Consider the following 12,425-nt stretch of genomic DNA (forward strand, 5'->3'; position numbering starts at 1 on the left):
CACGCCAGCCTCCCGGCTGGGAACCACAGTGGACTGTTGGATCCGCTTCAAGGATTCTCCCACCTTCTTAGTAAGGGATGCCGAGGGCTGAACTGTCTCGAGCGTCTCCTCGTCTCCGAGAGCCCGGTCGTCAGCAGGCCTCTTCTTCGGTGCCGACGCCTCTTGGCCCGTCGCACCGTCGGCGTGACGCTTCTTCGAAGCCGTCTTCGGGTCCGCGACCCCTCTCGGTGCCGACACCGCCGCGTCGGAAGTCTTCACCTTCGGCGCCGACCCCGAGGACTTCGGGTCGGCCATTTTGGCGCGGCTTTTGTGGTCGGCCATCTTGGCGTGGCTCTTCGAGTCGGCCATTTTGGGTTTCGTGGAAGTTGACGCCTCCAGAACCTTCTTTACCAACGCCAGTTTCGGTTTCGCATCCGAGGGTGCGTGACCGGTTGGCTTCACTTTCGGTTTCTTGCCAGAAATGTCCGTGACCGGGCCCGGGGGCGGGGACGTAGGACTTGTAGTAAGATCTCGGGTAAGGCCCGAAGGCGATCCCTCGACCTGGGCCGTATGACGGGGGGAAACCCCGGAGTCCGTTTGGGGATGCTCTTCCTCTGAGCTATCTCCCATGGCGGCACAAATCAGTTCGTCGTCCCCTACCTCACCGGAGACTTCGTCGCCGGCCTCCTCGTCCGCGTCGTAGGCCTCTTCTTCGGACGCGGGGCCAGAGTCCGACTCTTGTACGCCGGCATCCTCCTCAATCGACTCCTGAAAGACGTCATCAGGTGTGGGTGCCGAAGCCGACAACTGTGCCTGGAGTCGATTAGCCCGGCGAATCTTCAAAGTTTTTTTACTCCTAAACTTTGAACAAGCCATGCAGGTGTCTTCCCGGTGATCCGGCGACAAGCATGTGTTGCACACAGGGTGCACGTCGAGGTGCGAGTATTTCGAGTGACATAGCGGACACTTCTTGAATGGAGTCCGCTCCATCGCAAATGAGTTAGTGTAGGCCCGTCCGCGTCGAAGCACGTGGAAGGGCAGTAGTAGATTGGAGCTGAGAGTCAGTAAGAAAACCCGAACGCAACTATACCGACGCCCAGCCTAAAGACCTTTTGGTCTCAAGTAAAATCGAACAACTATCGGTTCCGAAGGAGGGAACCGAAAACACATCCGAACCCTATGGCGGAAAAAAACAATCTGGGGATGGAGGCGATGCCCATGCGCACTGTAGTCCAGGGGAGGAGCCACCTATCTCGTGATACTTCGAAGACTCTTCCAGGACAACAATGTGCAATCATCCGGACCCAACACTAGGTGGCGGACTATGCACAGATATGAATTCAGCAGCCCACATGCCTCGAACACACCATAAACAAAGCCATTCCAAGATGGCAGCCCCATGCTATGTTTACTGAGGGGTCATCTGGGAATGCTATTGTGCATAGTGTATCGTTGTATTATACTAAATACATTACCAATGAAAGACTGCTGAAAATGTTACTTTTTTTATTGCAAGCACATGCCTGCCACGTTTAGGTTGAAACATGTTTTCTTTGTTCCTACTTTCATTTTTCAAGTTACTTGGGAACCTTTTACATTGTGTTTGTTTCACAACCGATAGTTAGGAAAATGAATGAAAGAATTATTCCGTGAGTGAATGTATGAGTAGAGTGACTTACTGAGTATATTAGCCAGATCTACCAGAGTTGCCAAAACTTGTAATAAGTAACCCACTATGAGAGGATCATCAAGATTCGGCATCAGAAAAGAAAAAACACATTTGTTTTGTGCCACTGTGCCATCAGAGAACATACAAAGATAGATACTTAAAGTGGATGAAATCTACCAAGAGTACTGAGCCTGAAGGTTTCAGACTACACTTGTAAGAATCTTCAGTCATGCATGGTACAACGAGAAGCCACTAAGCAAATTAATCGTCTGAATCCAGGACGCGTGAGGTACTAGTCTAACACATTCAGCAAGTTGTGTGCAATCAAATACTGATGTCTTTATGCCTTATCTATCCTTACAAACTGCTAGCAGATAGTGCTTCTCTGAGGTAAACTAAACCTTAGGCACTCCAGAACTGCGAAAGAACGATTAACAGCTTTAATGTGCTTTCTAGCACACAACCACCACTGGCTTCGTTCCTTTCACATCCACATCAAAACTACTATTGCGCTACAAATTTATTTGCATAGTTGTCAAATTGACAGAATTTCTTTATTAATTTAGGGGATAGTGAATAATATCATCTTTGAGATTTGAGGATTTAAAAAAACTCACATTTTGAGATTAAAACTTCCCAAAATTGACTACTGGGCTTTTAAAATGTAATAGCAAGCTTAAAGCTGCTGTGTCTGCCCTAAACCAAGTGTTAACGTCTTGTAAACGTCCACTCTGTTATTTTAACGTCAGAGCATAATTGTTCCTGTAAATTCAAACTACCTTTTATGAGCTACTGCCAGCATGCCTCGCTTTACAACACAACGTCACGTTCCCATTGCAATGAAAACTTAAATATAGAAGCGTTGCCTGCAGAAAACCAGTGAGATTTGTGTGAGCACGACACAATGCAGAAAGAGGGTCTTTTAGAGCAGCTAAATTGCAGGAAGATGTGGTCTGCTCCTATCATACCTAGTAGTAGGAAGAAAACAATAAAGAACTCTGTCTTACTGTCCATTACTCTGCATCATCGCTCCTGGGTCTTTGCTTTGTGCTATTCTGAAATACTTTAAGCTTATAGGCGTCATTACCGCTATAGAGAACCGGTTTCATAAACTACTTGCTCTTTGGGTTATAAATATACTGTTTATTTACTCCTCAGCCTCCTATTGTCTAATCTTATATCACACCCTCTAGTTCTAAGAGTACTCGCAGAAAACAATAACACACCAGCGTCCTGGTGGCTGGAAACTGAATGGCCCCTGGCGCACTCATCTACAGGATATGTCATGTGCCGAGGCGTGTGCCTTTAAAGGTAGTGTTTCATTGTAAATGCAAGTTACTGGAGCCTCGTTCATCTAACAGCCTACATTCCCACCCCTTTTCTAAAACCTTACTATATTAATTTATTGCAGGGTGCAATCAGTTTTGTCAGCTTTTAGGATACCTTCTAGTCGAGAGTTTTTTTGAGTTTAAAAAGCTTTATTGAATGAAATTAAACAACGTAAAACATTACAAACAATAAAAAAAATTATATATATATATATATATATATATATATATATATATATATATATATATATATATATATATATATATATATATATATATATCATCAAATAATAAAGAGCAAGATCAAAACCAAGCAAGGGGAAAACAATCTACCAATAAACAATGTTTTTTATAAATTTTTCATAAAAGGGAAAAAGAGAGGAGAGAGAGGGGAGGGGAAAGGCAACAAATAATACAGTATCACCAAAGCTACAATTGACAAATACCCATTGAGGAAAAAGATAAAAATCAAATAATCAGGGAGTATGTCTAGAGAGAGAATCAGTTAAGGGGGATAGTCAAGAGTCGAGTCAAGAGTTTAAAACAAAAAAAACGGAAATCTTTAACAGTGATGCATGGTTAGTCGCTATATTTGTCTAATTTTTCTCATAACAATTCACAATACAACAACAGACCGAGAAACAGGAACGAACTGGAAACCAAAACCAGCCTTACATTGCATGAGGCTACAACTACACTGTGGCCATTGAACTTTCATAGTTGGGTCATGATAGCCCATCCGGGTCAGAAAGCAGCCACTTTAGGTGCTACTCACCAAAGAGCTGCAAAATTGGCCTTCCTAGCCAGAAAGAAAAACCAGAAGAAATATAGTTCTATGTTCAGAGATACCCTATTCCCACAGCAGAAACAAAGTAGGGGAAACACATGCAACCACGGGTATCGAACATAAAGACTATGACAGTTTTACCTTGGCTGGGGTATGAATCCATATGGCCGGGTTTAGCAGAATGTGATCACAGAGCTGCTTCAACAGGGGCACTCCATTGTGCAAAACGCTCAGATACTTTGCAAACATCAAGCACAGCTCTAGCACACTTCTTGTAACGTGAGCTTTGGAAGACTGCAACGAAAAATTGACTTAGAAAGCAGTTCAAGCACACATAATTTAAGGAGCAGGCTTTTAACAGAAATATCAAAACTTTGGTGTTTTTGACCAGAATAAATTTTCTGATCATGTTCTCATACTAGGATAAGTATAATTCTTGACATCATAAACCCAACACTGTAATCAAGGTAAAATAAAAACGAAGAATAGGACATTCCATTACCAAACAAAATCACATTAATCACACCTGAAAGTTAACAGTAGGTATAGTTCACTTTTTGATTCACTCTTTAAAGGAGGATTCGTGCATTTAGTTACTAAATTCCATATACTTTAACAATATGGTGAAAAAATGAACAGTGAAAAAATATACTACAGCATGCATTTTAAATTGATGATTTCCGGATGTACCATGTTACAACGCATACCGTTACAACTACCTACTATTACAACGCGACCATTACAACGCATACCATTACAACGCATAGCGCTTTGAGGTGCTGGATAGTGGTAAGTATAATTTACTATTCTAACTCCAGTCCCCGTGGACCCTAGGGAAGGTGTTGGATAGTAAATTATACTTATTCCCTATCCTAGAGCGCCCCCCAGCGCAATGCGTTGTAATGGTATGCGTTGTAAAAGTCGCGTTGTAATGGTAGTGCGGAGTAAAAGATGCGTTGTAACGGGTGTATACCTTGATTTCCCACAAGTAGTCCTTTAATTATGCATTTCACAGCAGAATCAAGACACAGACACAAGGTAGTCAAACATTCACAATCATGGGTATTCAATCAAAATTTATGCACGGGTGGATACGTCTCCACTCCTTTGTTGAGGAATCTCAGAGCACATTTTTAGGTCTCAGCCGACGAGATTTAATGAAATAGAGAGAACATCACTAGCGAGGTTAAGCCCCACTCCTCTTCTCCATTGACTGGCCCCCTAAACGGTGGCCAGCCATTGGAGAAGAGGTCCTAGTGGCGTTCTTCTTTCTCTTTAAGCCCCATCCTTTTCAGATTGGGTTCCTTGACTTACTGCTGAAGTAAAAGGTTTCTTATCTTCTTTATGGGGGCAAACACCCATCGCAACGAAGTGATCACTTCGCGGGAAATCACAACGCAATTATAACATCGCAATAACGTTTACATCGTAAGGCACAGCAACGTATGCCAGAACAACGCACCTTTACGATGTAAACATTAAGGCGATGTAAGCATTGCTGCGATGTGATAATAGCATTTATATTAAAATTATAAGACACGCAAAAACAGGAAAACTAGGATGTAAACGTTAATGCGATGACTTGATATTATTATAAACTGGACTGCAAAACCGGCATGTAAACGTTAGTGCGATATTATTGTAAACTGGAAAACTGGCAAAATATTTCACACGGCACAGAAGGGAAAACGTGATGGTATAATTCCACAGACGGACTGACAGATGAAAATGCCCATCAACTAGCCACTGTTTCTCTAGTACAATTTGCCATTTATGAATGGATGAATGAAAGGGTGGGTGGATGAATGATATGGATAAAAGGGTGGTTGGATGAAGGATGGATGGATGGATGGATGAAACGGTGGGTGGGTGGATGATGGATGGATGGATGTGTGAAAAGGTGGGTGGATGAATGGAGAAATGAAAGGATGGATGAAGGATGGACGGATGAATGGATGGATGGATGGATGATTAGTTTTGGGTGGATGGACGGATGTGTGAAAAGGTGGGTGGGTGAATGATGGGTTGATGGATGGATGAAAGGGTGGATGGATGAAAGATGGACAGAAGAATGGATGGATGGATGAATGAATGAAAAGGTGGGTGAATGATGGGTGGATGGAGGAATGAAAGAGTGGCTGGATGAAGGATGGACGGGTGGATGGATGAAGGATGGATGGATGGATGAATGATTAGTTTTGGGTGGATGGACGGATGTGTGAAAAGGTGGGTGGGTGAATGATGGGTTGATGGATGGGTTGATGGATGGATGAAAGGGTGGATGGATGAAGGATGGACAGATGAATGGATGAATGATTAGTGTTGATGGATGGATGTGTGAAAAGGTGGATGGGTGAAACATTTTTTTAATTAATTTTCACATTCACGTTTTCCATGTTGCAGTAGCTTAATATCTAGGTCCTGATGAAAGCCGGATAGACTTCCAATCTGGCTGAAACATGTTGACCGTCCTGCACAGCGCCATAGTGTAGCTATATATCTAGGCTACCCGGCGTGGTTTTAACCTTGACACTTAGACAATTCCCATTAAATATATTTTTTGTCTGAGTCGTTAATTTTAAGTTTTCCTTCACCACAGCACTGCACTACACACCATTAGCACTACCTTCTGAGTAACATTCTACCTAGAGTTTCTACTCCTCATCCATATCCGCACGATCATTTGATGGCTTGGGCGGTTGGTTGGATGGATTAACAAATATCCCATATGATGAGACTCCGCCAGAAGGGTGGTCTGATGGGAATATCTCAGCCAGTTGTAACTCTTTCACTGTTTGCATGAGTCCTGTTTTCTCAGTTACTAGTACAGCAACACAGAGGACCGGTCATTTCTATATTTTTGTATATTATCAGAGCTCTTCTATAAAGAGATTGCAGCCATTGTTTGACAGCGCTGTACAAGGCACCAAAGGGACAAGTGGATTTTGTTACAGGACATGCAGCTTTATGAAGCTACTTGTTCCATGGACAAGTACATATTTCATTAAATTCCACACCCCTGATGGGTGGATGAAAGGTTGGGTGGATGAAGGATGTATGGATGGAGAGATGAAAGGGTGGGTGGATGAATGATGGATGGATGGATGGCTGTATGTGTGATTAGGAGGGTGGGTGATGATGGGTGGATGAAAGGGTGGATGAAGGATGTATGGATGGATGGACGGATGAAAGGGTGGGTGGATGAATATATTAACATCGCCACGGGTATTTAGTATAAGTATTGCCATTAGTTACAATAGCAGTAGTATTACGTTTCCTTATTTATAATATTTATGGTTTGGGGTGGATATGGTCGCGTTGGTGCCATCCTGTACTCATCGCGCTATGGCGACCGTCTTCTCTTCTGCACGGGTCTGTACCCGGGAACAACGGGCAGGTAGCTACAGGTCTTCTGCGCCTGCGCGCCAGGGCAGCAGGCAGCCCTTAACTCTACTGCATGGTTTCCTTACCAGATTTACTATCCACGTTTCTGGCATGACAGGTTAAGTGTCACTAAGTCTTCTTATGTGGCAATGGTCCACAGGTGGTAAACATAATACGAAATGTGCCTTGTGCTATTGTTATGCACATGTTCAGATAGAAATATGTGCACCCTCTTATACACCACAGAAGGCTTCAAGCTTGTAACTAACAGACATTGTGAAATGGGGTGGAAGGCGCATAAAAATGAAGCATGTGAGAGAGAGAGGAATGCACACAGGCAGATACAGACAAATACAGAGACCGGCAGATGGACAATCACACCTGTCCCTGGAGCAGGATCGTATTCTAGTACATTTTCAAATTACGTAACGCGGACGCATGTACAGAGGGGTAGAAACAGGCAAACAATGGTATGTTTGTGACTAGAGTCAGGCGCGCACATTGGATAAAACTAAAAACAGTCACGCATATATGCACTTATTACATTAGGTAGAGACGCTTGCAATTATGGAGTTGAAACAAACGAACAGGCAGGCTTGCTTCTAAGATCTAGATATCTGGTAGAAGTAGAGCTGATGGCAGGTAGAGACAAGCAAACACCAGTAATCAAACCAGGCGCACATACAAACTCATGCCTACTCGATTAGACCGACATATTTCCAAAATGGAAAAGAGGCAGGTGTGTGGTGACTAGATGTCCCAGATTTGCACGGACAGTCCCAGTGTCGCGACACTTCCTCCCAATATCAAAAATGTCCCAGTTTTTAACCGAAAGTCGGGTGAACCTGCACATTCATCGTAGTCTTGTACAGGCTTAAGTTTCAAACGGCCCTCTCAGAAACTGGTCAAAGAACTACAGCTGTTTAGACATTACTGCTGTGCACGCAAATAGTCATGTGCACGCAACAATGTGCTTACTTCATCTTGTGTGCACTGTGATTATAGTCATATCGCATTATTCTTGTGTGCACTGTGTGCACGCAATAATTGAATTAATGCGAAGCACATCGTTGCGTGCACATGACTATTTGCGTGCACACAAGATTAATGCGATATGACTATAATCACAGTGCACACAAGATGAAGTAAGCACATCGTTGCGTGCACATGACTATTTGCATGCACACAGTGCACACAAGATGAAGTAAGCACATCGTAAACGTGGTTGTGATGTGCCCGCCCGCGAAGTAAGCACATCGTTGTGTGCACATGACTACCGACAGGGGCGGATTGGCAAGGCGGGCATTCGGGAATGGGCCGAAGGGCCGGTGCCTCAGTGCGCCGTTTTTTTTCTCCCCTGTCCCAGTCCACAGAGAGTGGACTAGGAAAGGGGAGAAAAAAAAACGGCCCACAGAGTGCACGGAGACAGAGACTGAGAAAATGAAAGCAGCCTCGCTGTGCGGCCAGACAGCGATTGGCAGCTGTGGGCTCTCCTTCACCCCTACCCTGCCAAGCAATCAAGCTGAGGCTGGGCTGGGGAGGGGTGATTGTTTGCAATAATCGGCCTCCCTGGGGGCCAGGTGTTTCTCAGGCCTTTGAGCCATTTGCACCTCGGCCCCCTGGCGCCCACACAGCCCAGAAACGGTGTTCGTCTTAACACCTCGCCCACAGCCCTTCACATTCAGGGCATAGTGGGCGAGGAAGAATGGGTCTTGCTGTGGGGGCCTGGTGATGTTTGGAATTTTTTTGTTTTATTTATTTATTTATGCGATTTTATATAGGGCGGACTTTACCCGAAGGTGTCAGAGCGCTTCACACTAGGAACAGCAATAATACATGAGGAGAAAATTATAAGTGGACAAATTACAAAAGCAAACGTTAAGTTACATGAATCAAAAGTGACAATAGTCAGCAACCAAAATACAAGAGGAGCAAATGATACATTACAGGAGGAGAAAGATATGTGTGCAGGTTACAAAAGCATACAAAATACAAGTAGAGGTATAATACTGCAATTAATGGCAGACACTCCAGCACAAGAACAAACGTTACGTAGGCAATGGTGGCACTTGTGCAAGTATCTAAAGCAAACAAAAGTGAGAGGTAGCAAACAGTGTGTTACAAGAGAAAAGTGACGTGTGCAAGTTAAAAAGCGTACCATACACAGGTACAAGGGTAATACTACAGTAAATGGTAAATACTCAAACTGCCAGAACACACTGGGAAGGCACTTCCCATGCACCAGCTTCACCTCAGCCTCCCCCCTAGCTACCTGGCTACCTTGGATGACCCAGAAAGCTGTGTTTTGTGCTCCCCTGCCAGGACATTTTCCCAAGGCCTGGAGGGTTGATTAATTTACTAATTGCAGGGGGCTTACCTCTGTTCATGTGCTCCTGAGCTGAAGGTCTGGGGAGGGCTGAGTAGGTTAGTAATAGCAGGGGCTTCGCTGCTTTTCAGGTGCTCCTGTGCTGGAGGACTGGAATAATTTTGTGACAAAAAGGGACGTTGCTATTTTTTTGTTGCTCAGCATGTAGGCCATTGTCACCTTGGCCCTGTGTTGTGTGCAAGAACAGTATCCTCCCACTTTCATTCCTTGTCTGTGCAAATGGTGTTTCATGAAAGGGCAGGCCCCTTGAATGTGGGCCACGCCCCTTAAATATGGGCCACGCCTCTTGAATGTGGGCCACTTTTTTCGTTAGTGTCCGTGCCGAATTGTGATCCCAATCCGACCCTGACTAGCGATGAGGGCTGGGATTAAGATGCACGCTACCAATGACATCGCGTGCTGTCACGCTACCAATGAGTGTTGTGATGATGTCTGCGTTTACCAATGACAACGCGTGCTGTGATGCCTGCGTGCCTGACGTCAGATGACAAATTGGCACTGCAACCTCCTCTGCCCCCGCTCTTTTACTTCTTCTAAACGGTCCCCAGCTCACTTCCCACGCCATACCCCCATGTCAACCTGCTGACCCTGTCTGGTGTAATCTGCCTCTTTAGGGTCCCTTTTGGTTCATCGGGTACCTTTTGTCCTGTTTGCCTGCTGGCCAAAATGCCCTCGACGTCCTCCTTTAGACCCCCAGTCGTTTGACCAATGTGCCCAATGCCCAATGGCCCCTCTTCCCACTCCTGCTCCTTCACATTCTCTCATTATGTCCCCTTGCTTTTTTGCCTTCTTCCATGTGCCCAATACTCTCCCTTTCACGGGCTGCTGACTCCTAAGTGCCCCTCCTACATACCTTAATCGCGCACTGAGCTGTCCTCGGCCACGGCTGTAAGCACGCTCACACTGCCGCAGCTACTCCACTTGCAGCTTGTCGCATTGGGCACCCCGCCAACCACACACCATACCTAGTGTGAGCAGATCCATGCAACCTGCCCCCGCTATCTTCCTGCACTCTCTTGTACATTAGAGACTTCATAAACTCAGTGCAAAGAACGATGTAACAGTAGTCGATTTGGTGACCTGCGTTGTAATGCCCCAATGCAGCAGAGACACTACAATCGCGTGGCAACAGCATGCGCAGTAAATGCATGCGATGTACTGCCTTTAACGCTTTAAAAACAGCGTGGTAATTGCATGCGTTGTTATGGTTAGCGATGTATCATCATACATCCATGAATATGTCAATCTCATGATGGGGCTTTGACAGAATTTTTGCTTGGTTTTTATAAAATGAATAAAATAATCATGTGGTAATATACACAAGGATAATGATTACCATCTGCGTACTTTCGACAGCTGCTGAACAGATATAGAAAGATAGGTTATTCCAAGTAAAATATGTAATTTACATTTCACACAAAAAACTTTTTTAATTGTGTGAAATATCTGTAGCGAATGGCAAACTTTGTAATAAATGGTTTTGCAAAAACATACTGTGCAAAAACATTTCTTCCTGCACACAGCTCTCATCCTGGCACATCACTGGCTAGTAATCCTTACAGCTAGATGCTTTATGCAAGAAGAAATAGTTCTTATGTGGTTGATGTGGATACTGAAGCTACCAAAATGGAGAAACGGTGTCTACATATACAGATTTTGCGCAAAATGAAGACTTTGGAGAAATGGAAAATATGGATATCGTTTCAAAATGGCTGCCATGTATTTTCATATGACAAAAGTCAGGAACTGGCCAAAGCACATCATGCCAAACAATTAATGTAACAGAACTGTGGGAATGTGTTCATAATTAGAAAGGGCAGCCTATCTGTCTTTATGTCTTTGCATCATTATTTAGTACGAAGCAGTCATCTTTCTATCTAAGGAGTGTGAGGCTCTTACTGGGAGGAAGTATTCGCACATAATGTTAAAAGGGAAATTATGTAGAAGTGACCTAAAGAAGGAATGAAGTATAAACCCTCAGGGCGACGAAATTACATGGTAAAGCATTCAGGGTTCCTCAGCGCAAAGAACTTTAAGCTCACTCAACCTTTAAGAAAATGTAATAGCTACCATGAAGATAACTTTACAAGTTCAAACACTAGAGAACTATCTTGTGCATAGGCTCAAATATTACAATGAGGTCTTATGCTTAATTACCATAGTTTCAAGATACCCCAGCGGCGGAAAATTATTTCTAGGGTCCTCTAAAAAAGTTAAATCACTGGGATTAAAATCTGAAAAGTATCTAAAAAAAAAATACAGGCTCCCCCAGAAGAGGAAGATATTGAACAATTTATGAATTCAGAAGCAACATTACTGATGAAGAGCAAAGATCACAAGTATGGCTTAGTTCCTTCTAATTTATAAGCGTCCGATAAACAATACGGCGATCACCATCGTTATTTTTTAATAGGACGTTTCCAGTCATTGAGGAAAAATTAACTTGTCATCATACAACAGTATAATAGCAGACACAACAGCTGCGTAAGTGTTATACAAAAAAGAGCACCGTGCCTTTAGCGACAGGCACATCTAAGGCTCGACTAAAACAGTTTTTTTTACCACATTTCAACCGACTGAGCCCCGTTTCAGATATGGCAATCAACTGTGGATATGAGGGTTCAGTAAATAAGACGGCTCCTGAATTTATAGTGTTGCTGAGGGGCTCAGTCAGAAACCGTAATTGACAACAAGCATTGTCAAAACCAATAGCTCTCGCCTACAAGCTTCTAGCTATGTTGCACAGGAGCAGGGAAAAAACACAACGAACAACGGAAATAGTACCTGAATCAAATTCTGAGTAGCCAAAGCACACTTATCAAACTAAAATCAATCAGTACTTGGTCCATGCTCCAAAATGAAAGAATGGGAAGGGAGATCATCAAGCCCTGG

General features: G+C 43.8%; 1 protein-coding gene across 1 annotated transcript in view; it reads right to left on the bottom strand.

Annotated features, from left to right (window-relative positions):
- LRBA (LPS responsive beige-like anchor protein) overlaps nt 1–12,425 on the bottom strand; it is a 2,444,222-nt gene that overhangs the window by 2,123,739 nt on the left and 308,058 nt on the right. Inside the window, exon 13 of the mRNA XM_086962285.1 lies at nt 3,905–4,057. Within this exon, the coding sequence (XP_086818411.1) occupies nt 3,905–4,057 (153 nt within the window). The remainder of the gene's footprint in view (nt 1–3,904; nt 4,058–12,425) is intronic.

Source organism: Lissotriton vulgaris, chromosome 3_1 (assembly GCF_964263255.1).
Source record: "Lissotriton vulgaris chromosome 3_1, aLisVul1.2, whole genome shotgun sequence".
Lineage (NCBI taxonomy): Eukaryota > Metazoa > Chordata > Amphibia > Caudata > Salamandridae > Lissotriton > Lissotriton vulgaris.